General features: G+C 38.9%; 1 protein-coding gene across 2 annotated transcripts in view; it reads left to right on the plus strand.

The window, feature by feature from the left end:
- Positions 1 to 15,590, plus strand: part of LOC306864680 (NXPE family member 3-like) — a 30,431-nt gene extending 14,841 nt beyond the window's left edge. Inside the window, exons 3-8 of one of the 2 annotated variants that reach the window (XM_079408839.1) lie at positions 1,885 to 2,250; positions 2,361 to 2,776; positions 2,897 to 2,967; positions 4,546 to 4,749; positions 4,827 to 5,167; positions 15,175 to 15,590. In XM_079408839.1, coding sequence (XP_079264965.1) covers positions 1,885 to 2,250; positions 2,361 to 2,776; positions 2,897 to 2,967; positions 4,546 to 4,749; positions 4,827 to 5,167; positions 15,175 to 15,372 — 1,596 coding nt within the window. In that variant the 3' untranslated portion in view covers positions 15,373 to 15,590. Of the gene's footprint in view, positions 1 to 1,884; positions 2,251 to 2,360; positions 2,777 to 2,896; positions 2,968 to 4,545; positions 4,750 to 4,826; positions 6,071 to 15,174 lie in introns of those variants that run through there. The other variant, XM_079408838.1, reaches the window with a different exon arrangement.
- The last annotated feature ends 964 nt before the right edge of the window (positions 15,591 to 16,554 follow it).

The raw sequence follows: 16,554 nt of genomic DNA on the forward strand, positions 1-16,554 counted from the left end.
TTGACCCAGTTAACTGCCCAGTTGGTACAGTGCTGGAGTCCCTGCAGGCCCGGTTCTCCGCAGGGTTAACCCACTCCACTACTAAGGTCTACGTGGCAGCTATTTGTCATACCACGCCCTTATCGGTGGCCAGGCAGTGGGCAGATACCCCCTAGTTACATGTTTCCTCCGGTGCGCGGAGGCTGAGGCCTCCTGTACGATCACGTCCCCACGTGGGACCTGGCTGCGGTTCCGAGGCTCGGTGTGAGCACCTTTGAGCATGTCGAGGAGATAACAGATAGACTCCTCACCTCCAAGACCGTCTTCTGGTTAGCCATCATTCTCTGAGGAGGGTGGTCACCTTCAGGCCCTGTCTGCGGCCCCTTCGATGTTGACTGTGTGCCCGGTTCGGCGAAAGTCTTTCTCTACCCCTGAAAAATGGGGTACGTACCGAAGGTTCTAACGGTCGTACCACAGCCGGTCGTACTCCAGGCCTCTGTCCTCCTCCCTTCGGCCAGGAGAAGCACAACCGTATGTGTCCAGTGTGAGCACTGGGCACGTACATCCACAGAGCTGCCCTGTGGAGAAAGTCGGACCAGTTGCTGGTATGCTATGGTCCGCCTAAGAGGGGTCTTCCTGCTACGAAGCCCACTCTTAGTAGGTGGATTGTGGATGCTGTTAATCTTGCTTATGAGGCCTCTGGGCTTGCCCATCCGCTGGGAGTCAGAGCGCACTCAACTAGAGGTATGGCGGCCTCAAAGGCACTTTGGGCAGGTGTCCCAATACGGGACATCTGCGACGCTGCTGGATGGTCCACGCCCCTGACCTTTGCGAGGTTTTACAACCTTGATGTCCGAGCCACTCTAGGCTCCTCTGTCCTTTTTGTCCTGACACAGGCAGGGACTTGTCAGTATGGAGGCGTTGGTATAGCGTTCCCATAGCGTCTTCGGACGCAGCTCGACGTTCCTGAAAGGGAACGACCTAGGTTACGTATGTAACCCAGGTTCCCTAAGGGAACGAGAGCTGCGTCTCGCAGCCATACTTCCGGCATCCCTGCCAGCGCTTGCTTCATGACATGGAGCTGACGCGGGCGCCGCCTCACGTGCTTATATACTTCCTGGTCGTGACGTCACCCCGCCCGTGACGCTTCGCCCTTCTATTTGGACTGATTAAATATGATATTCAGAGCGGAATGACGCTGAGAGCGTTCCCATATCGTCTTCGGACGCAGCTCTCGTTCCCTTAGGGAACCTGGGTTACATACGTAACCTAGGTCGTTTTATTCAGCCTGCTTATTTTTTGTAAAATTTAACCAGTCCATGGAAAAGCTAATGTGTGTTTAGAAGATCTAAACTAATTAGAATCATAATATATCTAGACCTATTCTGAAGTGCCTGCAAAAACAGTACCTTTCATGTTCATTACTGACAGTGCTCGCAAAATGTTGACTTAAACCAATAAGACACAATCCAGCATCTGCCATTTCATCAGTATGCTTTCATAATTCCTCACTTTCCTATATCTAGTGCACTTTCTTTTCTCTTCTCTGCACCAGACTGATAATGCTGCCTCTTATTTTTCATACATTAACATGCGCAGCTGAAACAAACTTCATATAAGTTATTTTGACCAATTATTGTTGTCTGAACCCCTGACAAGCAACCACTTATAAAATAATTTTCTTTTTTTTAGTGAAGCTGGTATAATATAATTTTGAATTGACTTTTACAATCAAGTTGATTATAATTAAAAATTTAAGGCAGCAAATGAACTTTTAGTTTTCAATAAGTTTTTAAGTTGAAATTAGTGGAATTTTGTTACCATATACACTGAGCTTTAAACATTTGCGTATTGAAAAAAAAAAAACAAGAGTTTGGTATGATTGTTATCCTGGTCCCCTCTCAGGCTCTGTGGAGGCTGAATGTGGGGTTCCAAATGAAACAAGTACTGCTCCCAAGGCCTAAACCAGCTCCTCGAAATAATGGTACTGACAATTCTTACAAAATATCCACGCTTGACATGGGAATCAGTGATGAGGAGTGGGAAAGACTACAGAAGGCTCTCGACTGGCCTGGTCCTGATCAACAAATCACTCAGCTGGATCTGAGCACAAGTCCAGTCCACTCAACATTCTCTATTGTGGAACCAAAAAAGAGTTACAAACTGGGCGAAAACATCTCCGTTATTATCACAGCCAGAGACCACAACAAGAACCTGAAAAGATACGGAGGGGATTTTTTCAAAGCAAAGCTTTTCAATTCAAAGTTAAAGGTGTGTTTGTTTTATATTGTTTAATGAGTATTATATATATTTATAAGCTTGCTTTACCAAAAGACACAAGATTTCTGCATTACAACTAACCTTTTCCATTCTTCTTGAAGGCAAGTGTGTACGGGAATGTTGTGGATCATCGTAATGGGACTTACTCAGTTGTTCTTCTTCTTCCCTGGGAAGGTCAGGCACAAGTTTTTGTTCGTCTTGAGCACTCCAGTGAGGTTGTGCAGATTCTTCAAAAATACAGGGAGTCTTCATTCCCACGCAGCCACTATAATGGCCACTTTGAAGGATCAGGACCCAATAAAACCAGGATCAGTGAAGTAGTAGAATGTAATCTTAAGTGGGGTGGAGAAGGAAGTTGGAGGAGACGCAACTGCTGCTGTGAGTATAAGGATATAAAAACAGGGACGGTGTGGCAGTGTGAGAGACCAAATAAACTTTCCTGTGACAAACTGGTTCATCATTCCAGGGGACGTGTGGAAAGCCCTTTAAAAGCTTTTGAGAATCAACTTTTTTCAAAGTAAGTATAAAACGTGTTTAAAATTAATTACAGAAAAAAAAATGTAAAACTAATATAACTAAACTAATATGACTATAACTAACTAAATATTTGTAAAAATATATTACCATTTCTTCACAGGAAATTAACAAATGTTGCTATTACTGGAGACAAAATGAACATAAATGTCCTTCCCAACACTGCAGGCAAAGGTATGTTAACACATGGAGAACGTATTAAAGGAACACTCCACTTCACTTCATTTTACAACTCCCCTAGAGTGAAATAGTTGAGTTTGACTGTTTTTGAATCCATTCAGCCGATCTCTGGGTCTGGCGGTAGCACTTTTAGCTAAACTTAGATTGGATTGGATTGGATTAGACCATTAGCATTTGGTCATCAAAAATGACCAAAGAGTTTCGATAATTTTCCTATTTAAAGCTTGACTCTCCTGTACTTACAGCATGCACTAAGACTGATGTAAAATTAAAAGTTGCATTTTTCGAGTCTGATATGGGTAGGAACTATACTCTCATTCTGGCGTAATAATCAAGGAAATTTGATGGCGTACCATGGGTGTAGCAGGCGAAGTGATATTACGCAGCGCCTGAAAGTAGTCCCCAGCTAGGTAACTAGTTATGATATAGCTGGAGACTACTTTCAGGCGCTGCGTAAAATCATATCATATCGGTCTAGAAAATCACAGCTTTTCATTTTCCGTCGGTCTTAGTACACAATGTAACTACAGAAGAGTCAAGCTTTCAATAGGAAAAATATCGAAAGTTTTTGGTCATTTTTGAGCGCGATGCTAATGGTCTAATCCGATTCAATGATCTATGCTAAGCTAAGCTAAAAGTGCTACCGCTAGACCCGGAGATCAGCTGAATGGATTTAAAAACGGTAAAACTCAACTGTTTAATTCTAAGGGAGTTGTAAAATAAGCCTATTTCCAAAATAAAAAGTGGAGTGTTCCTTTAATATATTTTTACCATTTATTTTCCTGTTTGGAAAGGGATAAGGAGAAGGAAAAGAAAAACTTTTTCTTTTCTTTCTTTTTTTTAAATTTTTATTTAATTCAATTCAACACTACAGTGCCCCACACATGACATGCAGGAAAAAAATAGTAAATTGTGTGCTCGATTGACTAGTTTGTTCCTTCATTTTACTAAATCTTATACACAATTTACTAATTAGTTCCGTCAGTTTATTAAATCTTCTATACAATTCACTATTTTGTTCCCTCATTTTAAGAAAATTGCTCTCACTAAATAATAGTTTGTTCTACTTCCTGTCCGCATTCTCATAAATGTATTGCCGCTATTATGTTATGGACAGATACATTTTGTTTTAAAATGTGTTAAAAACAAGGGCACAAATTGTTTAATGTGCATGATTAATTTAAAATGAGGGAACGAATTAGTAAATCATTCGAACAGTTTAGTAAACTGATGAAACAAGTAAGTTAATCTTGGTGACTCTAAAAGGCCTCTGTCATCTTATTCTCATTCATCTTAATGTTAAATATTACAATGCACACATTGGCAGTATTTCAGTAAATTCAATATTCAAGTCAGTTTATACACCATAAATCAAAATTTAGCCAAATTCTCATTTTATGTTTAATACATTCTCTTCTGCGTTCTCTTTATTTATTTTTTTCCAAATAGAAAATGGTCACATATCAGAAGTCTGACATTCCTATTGTTAGTATAATGTAACATTACACGCGGATTAAGAATTTGCATATAGTGTTGACACAGTGTTTTTAGGTAAATGTTTCTTTGCGTTAGGCACAATGGAAAGATGCAGATCTGGCTTGACAACACCAGTTCCTGCTGGGTTCTATTTCAAAGATATTTGGGAGTCTTTTGTATGCAACACTCAACAGTTCAATTCTGCCCAAATGGGAAATTGTCTTAAAAACAAGATCGTCTACCTCTTTGGAGACTCCACCACAAGGCAGTGGTTTGAGTATTTGGAAAGAAATGTGCCAGGCAAGTTATTCAATTATATTACTTTTTTGAGTAAATGAAGAAATGTGTCTAATGTAAGTTTTGCTTATCTTTATTAGGCTTAAAAAGAATGAACCTCCACACTCCACGTACAGGTGGACCCCTGATGGCTGTGGAGTTGAAAAATAATATCATTGTTCACTGGAGTCCACATGGTGTTCCATTGCGATTTAGTCAAATGCTCATTACGGACCTGCATTATATCGCCAGTGATATTGATGAAATAGCTGGTGGTCCTCACGCAGTTGTTGTCTTCACGATCTTTGCTCACCTGGTGTTTCACCCATTAACATTTTACATTCATGAAGTGGCAAAAATCCGTCAGTCTGTTGTAGCACTGCTGAGTCGTGCACCAGAGACTACTGTCATCATCAAGTCTGGAAATACTGCAGGAGTAAAGGTACACTTGATCACTTCCAACCCTACTTTGTTTCTGTGTTGTTTTCTTCTGATAATATTAATGGTAAACAAGAAAATATGGTGCTCCTATCTTTGCATGTATACTGAAAGTCTAGAAACACTGTTGCTCAAAGTACAAATGAAAATGCTATCATTTACTTATCCTCATGTCATTCCAAATATGTATGACTGGCTTTCATTTTAGCATAATTTATAAGCTCTTTTTTATACATTGAAAGTGGAAGGGAACTACAGCCTTTCAAGCTGCAGAACAGGGCAAAAAGGGATCATAAAAGCAAGCAAAATCATGAAAAATTATTACTTATGATTTTCTTGACCATCCCGCTATAAATAAAATTGTTCAATAAAAGTAAGAAATATAATTCATGAAACTCTATTTGCATTCCAATGGGCTAGTTGCATATCTCCATCATCTTGGTTTCCGGTCTAGCGAATGTGTGCATAGATACTTCCGATTGTGCTAAACATCAGTGCAGAGAAATCCAAATATTACCTTCTATATGTTTACAGGATTTATAATATCACTTAAAATCCAAATAACATCTACACTGCTATTATTATCCTATAAATGTTAACTGAGCCAGTGCATTTGAAACTTACTTATGTTTGGGTCCGGTGAATGAATGAACTCATGGTGTATACACACAGCTAAACAATGTATTTTTCCCTTACCAATTATGTAAATGTACAAATTATTTCTTGAAAATGTTTGTATTACATTGATTTTTTTAAAATGAAATATTTACCTTGTGAGACATGGGCTGTGATTGATCTTCATAAATATTAATTTCTCAATTATGCACATACATCAGTTTGTTCCATCATCATTTTCACAGCATATTTTACACATAGTTATCTTTGTATCAGACATATGTTTTTAATGAAAAAAAAAAAAGAACAGGCTGTAAAAGGATACAACTAATACATGACTAATTTAAAGATTTGTTTAATTTGAAAATGAATGCAAAAGAAATCGTAAAAAATATACATGCGCTACTTAAAGACAGATAATGATTTATGCAACAGATCTTTCACAAAACAGATAAATATGAATAAAAACACACAGGGAAAATCAAACACCGATCTGATGGACGATCTGGATTCGTCTCTTTCATTCTGGTCTCGGTGCCGGCCTGCAATTATTCATGTATTCTTTCATCAGGGGCCATGTTGAAGCGGCAATTGTGCAGGACATCAGTTATAAAGAATAATAAAGAATAATGTCTTCATCCTAGCTGTATTACTTGATGGCTGGTGAGTGCGTGTTTTCTGCCGTAGCAGATCATCTCTGGAGCTTTACTTCATGCAGATATTAGAATTCAGGCGGTGTAATTGTTCTTTGACCCTGAACACTGCGTTACAGCTGCAAATGAATGTCAAAAAGTATTTCTCTCCCATTTTATAATCCAATATTTCTATTCAGCCATAATTGTATGCAAGTTAAACCTTGTCTGAAAACCAGCACACAAAGTCTTGACTTTCTGACATTCATGTCATATTTTAGGAGTGCCATTATCATTTCAAACAAGCCAGGGCAAGGAATATAAGCTAAATCACTAAATGCTGCTAACCTTGATAGTCTTTCAGAACTAAATAAAAAGGTCTATAAAAGGTGAGAGGAAAAAAACTCTGCGAAGACGGCCTGAAATATTAATGCAGCTGTAAGATGCAGTGTCATCTTATGCATCCATTCAGAATCTCCATCACTTCTCTCCACACAATGACCCCCGAACACACACGAATGGATTGTCTGCTGCTTCTGTTGAATCTGTGTTGTATAAAGGACAGTCGTTTTGCTGAAAAGACCAGCAGAAATTGCCAAGCTGCTGCAGTCCAGGCCGTCTCTGCTGGTTAGTGCTGGATTTCATCTGCAAGATGTCATTTTTGACACTTTCAAACAACAAATCCCACTTTGCTTTTTGAAAGCTATGGTCTGTAGCCAATATAGAACATCATTTGGACCCTTTTTACAGAATGGCACGAAGACAAGGAAATCATTTTATTTGTGTTTTTCAATTTTTTTCAATTTTTTTTTTTTTGAGTCGACTGTAGTCGCCAAGCTTAAACCTCAACCCTGTTACTCCGGTTATTGCAAGAAAATTATCTTCAATTCATGGACAATGTAAGTTAAAATTATTGAAAATAAGCACAATAATTTTAAATGACTAATAATAATTGTAGTTAAACTAAAAAACAATATTTTAACTAAGTTTTGTATTTATTTTTAATTAATGCCAACCTACCATAATTACATTAGCCTATGTTAAATTGTACAGTTACAATTATAAATTATGTTGTCAAATAAAGTTAATAAAACATACATACTGAAATCTCTGAGCATCTTTTTTGACAGTCGCAAATTATGATCTAATAAATAGCAGTCAGAACAAAATAAACACTCGAAAATGTACAGTATTGCACATTTGAGTGGTTTTTCTTTGACTGAAGAGATCACTGTAGACTGACTAACCGCATATGATCAACAGAATAAAGAATGAAGTAATCTCCACGTTTTATCTTGATGACTTTCCAAACAAAGCTACGCAATAATGTAGGGAGGATGTTTTCTCTTCTCTTTGATATACCACTAGCCGCTATTTAATTTGAAAAACATTTATCTATCTATCCAAGTTTTGTATAAGTTTCCCTTACAGTAAATGCGAACGTCGCAAGACCGGAAGTAAGTAAGCATACACTCGTGTCGCAAAAGCTCACTAGGCGCCAACTTGTGCACCGAGCCCATTCAAACATTCATTTCAAATTTCTCAGCCAATTGGATTCTTGAACTCATTGCTGTTTACCTACATAACCACAACGTATTCAATGAATCATGAAAATACGTGCCTCTATACACATTTCTTCAACACCGTAATTACGTTTCAAACTGCATGTTTTGCAGCAGTTTTCAAGTGAAATGTCCAGAGAGTGGGGTTAAAACCCACGCTCAATTTCGTGACTGTGGCACGTTGGTAGAAATCACGAACGCGTTCGCCTCAGTAGAAATTGTGTTTCTCCCTCGTGGGGCCCCCCTCCATTGTCAGGCCCTTAGAATCATTCTACCTTCCCCCCTCTCCCCCCTGCCTGTAAATCATGTTTTGTGTGTAAAGGAATAAAAGTTGTCGGCGTTTTACTGCCTCTAGTGTTAACTCTGTCCCCGCCAGCGTTTTAAAAAAAAAGTTGTCAGCCACCGCCAGCATTTTTGATGATTTGATGAAGCGTTGTCTCTTAATTGACGAGATATCTCATCGATGGCGGGGAAAGAGTTAATTTCAACTGGACACTGCAGTAAGTCTTATAAATAGGTACGTTTTTTCTCTTTCAGGGTTAGAGAAATGTATATAGAGGCAAATATTTCCAGTGAGCCACGGGGAATGCCATCAGCATCACCGGTGCCTGATGCATGCTTTTAACAGTCTTACAGGCGATGACAGTCTGTGATATCACTACTGGTGCACCTGTGAGTATAAGAGGGTACTTGTAGTAGGCTACACATCATCAACTTCTTTCTCTGAAGGAGAAGTATGGCCACAAGATGCACTGTCTCATTCCCCTTTGCAGGGATCCATGGTTACACTTGTAACATGAGATTGTGAATGAAAACTTGCAGTGTGTCTGCTGATGCTATGGGGAACAGATACCCACTCCGCCATGCATGCTAAAGGGAATGTCTGCCACATCAGCTAAGCACTAGCATTAACATTAGACTCAACAAACTTAACTGCAAAGGTCAATAATGCCCCTACTCAGGCTTCATCCTGTCATCAACTTCTTTGTCTGAAGGAGATGGCTGGAGGCAGGCCCTTAGCATGGCAATGAAAGTGTCTCGTTGCCCTTCTCAGGGAACCATGGTTATACTCATAACCTGAGACATTGCGCTGCATCTGCTGATGCTTCAGGGAACGCGCTCAATAGATACATCTGTGATTCGCTTCAATGATCATCGGTTCACACTCTTCACCGAGCGCTTCATTGACCATTGAAGCCAGTCACAGATGTATCTGTTGAGCGCGTGAACACAAAGACCAATAAGAGCTGTTTAATAATCGGCTCAACAGCGCTCAAATCTTAGCGGGAAATGGACGTTTTTAATATTTCAGTACCGAATGGTATCACGGTCGGTACTTTTTACAACACTAACAGATACCCATTCTGCCATGCTGATGGGCATGTCTGCCTCATCAGCCAAACAGTCGCAGTGGGCACAACATAAGACTCACAGGACTTACCTGTCAACGTCAACAATTTCCCCAACTCGGGTGCACATCTGTCCGAGAACTGTGAGTGACAATATTCTCTACGGTCGAAATTCTGCTCTTATCGCAATAGAAACAGCTCTTTTGCCTTTGGATCGTTATATTTCTCACATATTTCTGCTCATTCTAAATCAGATACAGATAAAGTAGCGCAGTAAGGATTACATTTATATGAATGCATTAGTGAGAGAGCAATTGTGTGTGTGAATGAATTCTACCCGGCAGCGTCTCTCTACTAATACGCTGTCAAGTCAAGTCACCTTTATGTATATAGCGCTTTTAACAATACAGATTGTGACAAAGCACTTAACAGTATCAAATGGGAGGATAGAGAGTCAGTAATGTATAAAAATAAGATTAAACACTCAATTTTCAGTTAAGGCATTTCATTATTGAATTCAGTGATGTCATTGGCTAGCTCAGTTTAGTTTAAATAATATCTGGGAAATCAAATTGACGATAATCACTAGAAATTAAGTGTCCCCAACTGAGCAAGCCAGAGGCGACAGCGGCAAGGAACCAAAACTCCCTCTGTGACAGAATGGAGAAAAAAAAAACTTGGGAGAAATCAGGCTCAGTTGGGGGTCAGTTCTCCTCTGGCCAGGAGATTATTGTTTATTTGTTGTTTACTTATTGTTTTAATTAAAATTTTAAATGTATAATTGTATTATATTTCTATTTTATATTGTTGCAATTTCTAACAAAAATAGTATTATGTACTTAGTTATTTTATTATATTTTTAGTTATTTTCTTTTCGTTTTAGTTTTATTGTATTTAAGTCAAGGTCTTCACTGGGGATATATGCCCCCGGGGCTCATCCAGGTGTTCTTTAATCTAGATTTAAACTGACAGACTGTCTTCCTCCCGAACAGTGTTAGGTAGACTGTTCCAGAGTTTGGGCGCTAAATAGGAAAAGGATCTGCCGCCCGCAGTCGATTTTGATATTCTAGGTATTATCAAATGGCCAGAGTTTTGAGAATGCAGCGGACGTGGAGTACTATAATGTGATAAGATCTCACGCAGATACTGAGGAACTAAGCCATTCAGGCCTTTATAAGTAATTAATAAGATTTTAAAATCTATACGATGTTTGATAGGGAGCCAGTGCAGTGTTGACAGAAGCGGGCTAATATGGCCATACTTCCTGGTTCTAGTAAGAACTCTAGCTGCTGCATTTTCTGACCAGCTGTAGTTTGTTGATCACACCTAGGTTCCTAACTGATGAAGAAGAAATGATAGAGCAGCCGTCAAGTGTTAGATAGTGTTCTAGGTTATTACATGTGGGGTTTTTAGGTCCGATAATTAACAGCTCTGTTTTTTTCAGAATTTAGCAGTAATAAGTTGCTCATCATCCAGTTTTTTATATCAACTATGCATTCTGTTAGTTTCTCAATTTGTTGTGTTTCACTGGGCCGTGAAGAAATATAGAGCTGAGTATCATCAGCATAACAGTGAAAGCTAACACCATGTCTCCTGATAACATCTCCCAAGGGTAACATGTAAAAAGCGTGAAAAGTAACGGCCCTAGTACTGAGCCTTGAGGTACTCCATACTGCACTTGTGATCGATATGATACCTCTTCATTCACTGCTACGAATTTATGGCGGTCAGATAAGTATGATTTGAAGCATGCTAAGGCACTTCCACTAATGCCAACAAAGTGTTCTAGTCTATTCAAAAGAATGTTGTGGTCGATAGTGTCGAATGCAGCGTTAAGATCCAGTAGCACTAATAAAGAGATAAAACCACGATCAGATGATAGAAGCCGGTCATTTGTAACTGAAGTGAAGTGAAGTGACATACTGCCAAGTATGGTAACCCATACTCGGAATTCGTGCTCTGCATTTAACCCATCCAACGTGCACACACACAGCAGTGAACACACACACACCGTGAACACACACCCAGAGCAGTGGGCAGCCATTTATGCTGCGGCACCCGGGGAGCAGTTGGGGGTTCGGTGCCTTGCTCAAGGGCACCTCAGTCGTGGTATTGAGGGTGGAGAGAGCGCTGGACATTCACTCCCCCCACCTACAATCCCTGCCGGCAACAGGGACCCGCAACCTTTGGATTACGAGTCCGACTCTCTAACCATTAGGCCACGACGTCCCACGACTTCCCCTCATTAACTCTAATGAGAGCAGTCTCAGTGCTATGATACGGTCTAAATCCTGACTGGAATTCCTCATAGATACCATTTTTCTCTAAGAAGGAATATAATTGTGAGGATATTACCTTTTCTAGTATCTTTGACAGAAAAGGGAGATTTAAGATCGGTCTGTAATTAACTAGATCTTTGGGGTCAAGTTGTGTTTTTTTAACGAGAGGCTTAGTGTTGTACAGACAATTTGAAGGTTTTGGGGACATATCCTAATGACAATGATGAATTAATAATAGCCAAAAGAGGATCTATGACTTCTGGAAGCAGCTCTTTTAGTAGTTTAGATGGAATAGGGTCTAACATACATGTTGTTGGTTTAGATGATTTAACAAATTTATACAATTCTTCCTCTCCTATAGTAGAGAATGAGTGGAATTGTTCCTCAAGGGATCTATAGTGCACTGATGCGATACTGTAGCTGACGGCTGCATGATTACAATTTTATCTCTGATAGTATCGATCTTGGAAGTAAAGTAGTTCATAAAGTCATTACTGCTGTGCTCTAGGGGAATGCCAACATCTGTTGATGCTTTATTTTTTGTTAATTTAGTGACTGTATTGAATAAATACCGGGGGTTATGTTTGTTTTCTTCTAGAAGAGACGAAAAGTAATCAGATCTAGCAGTTTTTAATGCTTTTCTGTAGGGTAGGGTACTTTCCCCAAGCTATACGAAATACCTCTAGTTTTGTTTTCCTCCAGCTGCGCTCTATTTTCCGGGCTGCTCTCTTTAGGGTGCGAGTGTGCTCATTATACCACGGAGTCATACTGTTTTCTTTGATCTTCCTTAAGCATAAAGGAGCAATTGTGTCTAAAGTGCTAGAAAAGAGAGAGTCCATAGTTTCTGTTACACAATCAAGTTTTGCTGCGCTGTTGGATATGCTGAGGAATTGAGATAAATCAGGAATATTACTTACAAAGCAGTGTTTTGTGGTAGTAGTGATGGTTCTACCATACTTGTAACAAGGAGTAGAATTTACAGTTTTAGCTATATGGAGTTTACACAAGACTAGATAATGATCTGAGATATCATCCCTTTGCTGCAGAATTTCAACACCACTAACATCAATTCAATGTATTAAATCTAGAGTATGATTTCGACAATGAGTAGGTCCTGTTGTCTAACCCCAATAGAGTTCAGAATGTCTATGAATGCTGATCCTAATGCATCTTTTTCATTATCGAAATGGATATTAAAATCGCCAACAATTAAGACTTTATCTGCAGCCAGTACTAACTCAAATTCTTTAATAAAGTCTGTATGGTGCCCTGGTGGCCTGTATATAGTAGACTGTACAAGCATCACAGGGGATTTATCACTAACACGTGTTTCTCTAGATAATGTTATACGCAGCACCATAACTTCAAACGAGCTATACTTAAAGCCTGCCCTCTGAGAAATACTGAGAATATTGCTATAAATTGTAGCAACACCTCCCCCTTTACCTTTTGTACGTGGCTCATATGTATACTAGTTATCTTGGGGGGTGGACTCATTTAAAGTAATGTATTCATCTGGTTTTAGCCATGTTTCTGTCAAACAGAGCAAATCTAGGTTATGATCATTGATCAAATCATTTACAAAAAGTGCTTTTGTACAAAGGGACCTGATATTCAGTAAGCCAAGTTTTATCAATTGTTTCTCTGTATTGTAAAAAAAAATATATATATATTTGTTGAACATCAATTAGATTGTTACTCTTAATTTGGTTTGGACATTTTCTAGTTCGGGGAACAGACACAGTCTCTATAGTGTGATATCTAGGTGAAGGAGTCTCTATGTGCTGAGAATTAACTGACTTCTGTGACATGAGGTGGCTAGCAGACGGTTGGTTTAGCCAGTCTGTCTGCTTCCTGACCTGGGCCCCAGTTAGTCAAGTATGAACTCTAAGACTATGTGCCATATTTCTAGAGAAAAGAGCAACACCACCCCAGGAAGGATGAACGCCATCTCTTTTCAACTGGTCAGGTCTGCCCCAAAAACTTGTCCAATTGTCTATAAAACCTATGTTATTCTGCGGGCACTTAGACATCCAGCCATTGAGTGACAGCAGTCTGCTATGAATCTCATCACCCCAGTAAGCAGGAAGGGGACCAGAGCATATTACAGTGTCTGACATCATACTTGCAAGTTCACACACCTCTTTAACATTATTTTTAGTGATCTCCGACTGGCGAAGTCAAACATCATTGGCGCCAACATGAATAACAATCTTACTGAATTTACGTTTAGCATTAGCCAGCACTTTTAAATTTGCCAAGATGTCAGGCACTCTGGCTCCCAGTAAACAATGGACTATGGTGGCTAGTGTCTCTATTTTCACGTTCCGTACAATAGAATCGCCAATTACTAGAGCACTTTCATCAGGTTTCTCAGTGGGTGCATCACTGAGTGGGGAGAACCTGTTTGATGTTTTGATCGGAACGGAAGAGCGGTGTTTTGACCTGAAAGTTTGGATGCATGTCTCTCGTTCTAAAATCTTCTCTGTCAGCTTAACTATATCCCTACATTTATCACATGTGAATCCGTCATCGCCGACAGAGAGAGATAAACTATGCATGTGACATGAAGTGCAAATACAGGGCATGTACAGGATCTTAAGACTCCAGCATTCCTGCAGGTTCCATACAGCAAGAAGGGATGCACATCTTGTTGGCTTCTTAAAGATCAGGCAAAGAGGAAAGGAGGAGAGATGTTACTTCTCCTCGATGATTGAAATCACTCCCCTTAGATCTTGCTTAGCTCTTGTGTCACACCTCTTCTGCATCCCATACTTTGGAAGGGCGGGGAAGGCAATGCTCGCCTTCTGACCCTGGCCCTCATCTTGGTCACTCTGCCACGTTTGTGGCTACACATCTCCGTACATCTAACTCTGCACTGTGGACACCTTTTGATCATGATCAGCATAAAATCTTTGAGAGATTTTAGCTGCAGTAGCTCTTCTGTGTGACCAAACCAGACAGGGTAGCCTTCACTCCCCATGTGCACCAATGAGCCTTGGGCGCCCTTGACCTTGATGTCAGTTCACTGGTTGTCCTTCTTTGAAACACTTTTGATAGGTATTGACCCTTGCATTATTCAAATTGCGTGGAGATGCTCTGATTCAAACGTCTAGTTGTTAGTATTTGGCCACTGGTCAGATCTTTTTCCCTTGCCTGTTTTTCTTATTTCTAACAAATTAAATTTAAGAACTGACTGTTCACTTGCTGCTCAATATATCCCACCCCTTGACAGGTACCATTTTACCAATTTAATTAATGTTATTTGCTTCACTGTCAGTGGTTTTAATGTTGTGGCTGACCAGTGGGATGTCCAGTAGCCACAGTAGCAATAAATACAAACAACAGAGTTTGTGTAGTTTGTCCAAACCAGCTTTGCTTATTCCAAGTCTGACAGTATCATTTGTTACTGATCTTTACATCTGTAAATATGTTTATTCTGTCTCAACGAAACTATGCCTTTATACATTTTCTTATTTTATTGTCTGGAAGCTTGGAAGCACTGGAATCATCATTTACTAGAAAATGTCCTTGTGTGTGTAAGGAATTCTGATTTTGATTTGTGTTCTTACAGAATATTTTTCAAAGTGATTGGTATGCGATGCAGCTGAACACAGTGATGCAAGAGATGTTCAGAGATATTGATGGAGTAATCTACTTAGATGTCTGGCAGATGACTTCCTGTCACTATCTACGTGAAAATGTTCACCCAGGACCTGTTATCATCGCTAATGAGATCAAAATGTTGCTGTCATATGTTTGTCCTATCTGATTCATCATTTACAATCATACAGCCCAAAAGAATATTTTTTTTGCTTTGTCATCATCTGCAATGTATATACAATAAGACAATGTTCATAAAAATAGACTTGAATGAACTGCTAATGCAACTTGTTTGTATGTATAATGCATAATGTTAGATCTTGAATTATTTAAATTGAATTGCATTAAATTGTTCAAACATATTTGTAGATAAAGTGATCATATTATAACTGTTTTGTGTGTCTTCATTCATTTGTGAAATGTGTACAGAAATACAGTTTAAACTCATCAAAGTTGTAACATTATATATTGTTTTTTAGCATACTACAGTTTTCGGTATTGCAGGACAAACATTTGTATGAAGCAGATTGCAGTTTTTATTACTGCTGATATTGTGTTCAATTTACCAGTGGTGGACGAAGTACACAAATCAAGTACATGAGTAAAAGTATAGATACATATAATACAATGTTACTCCAGTTAAAGTAAAAGTACTCCTTTTTCAATTTTACTGAAGTGAAAGGACAAAAGTACTTGATTTTTTTATGTACTTAAGTAAAAAAAAGTACTGATAGATTTGTTTTGCAATTTTATATAGGCTACTTAATTCAATTTTATATTAGCATATATTTTTTTTTATAATCCTTCTGCTCAAATACCTGGGATTTTCCCAAAATAACCACTATATGGAGTTAAGATATATTTTTGTTTTTGATATGGACTACGTTGATGAAAGTGATGTAGTAATGTCCACTGTGAAGCTTACACTGCGATGTACCTGAAAAAATATCTGAGATTTCACCGTCTAATTTTCACCAGTAAGAAAGAAAAGTGTGTTGCTTTGCAGAACGTCACAGTTATATATGACATGAGAATAAGGCCTGACGTTAGGAAGAAAATTAAGGAAAATATATTTATATTTTCATTATGATTTTTTTTTCTTCTCTACCCTTGTCTGTGGTGTAAAAACACCCCTACCCAAATGCCTCCTGAAGGCATCACTTCCCACGTTGATAATTACTGTAGTTACCATGTTCTGAACATCACATCCTTTCTTTTTCCCTCAGATGTAACCTATCTAGGTGGTTGAATAAAAATATTTGACTTTATATCAAAAAATTATCTCGACTTAGCACCAGCAAGCTTGTTAGCCAGACAGTTAGCAACAGCTAACAATATTGACAAATTTTCA

This window comes from Barbus barbus, assembly GCF_936440315.1.
Source record: "Barbus barbus genome assembly, chromosome: 46".
Lineage (NCBI taxonomy): Eukaryota > Metazoa > Chordata > Actinopteri > Cypriniformes > Cyprinidae > Barbus > Barbus barbus.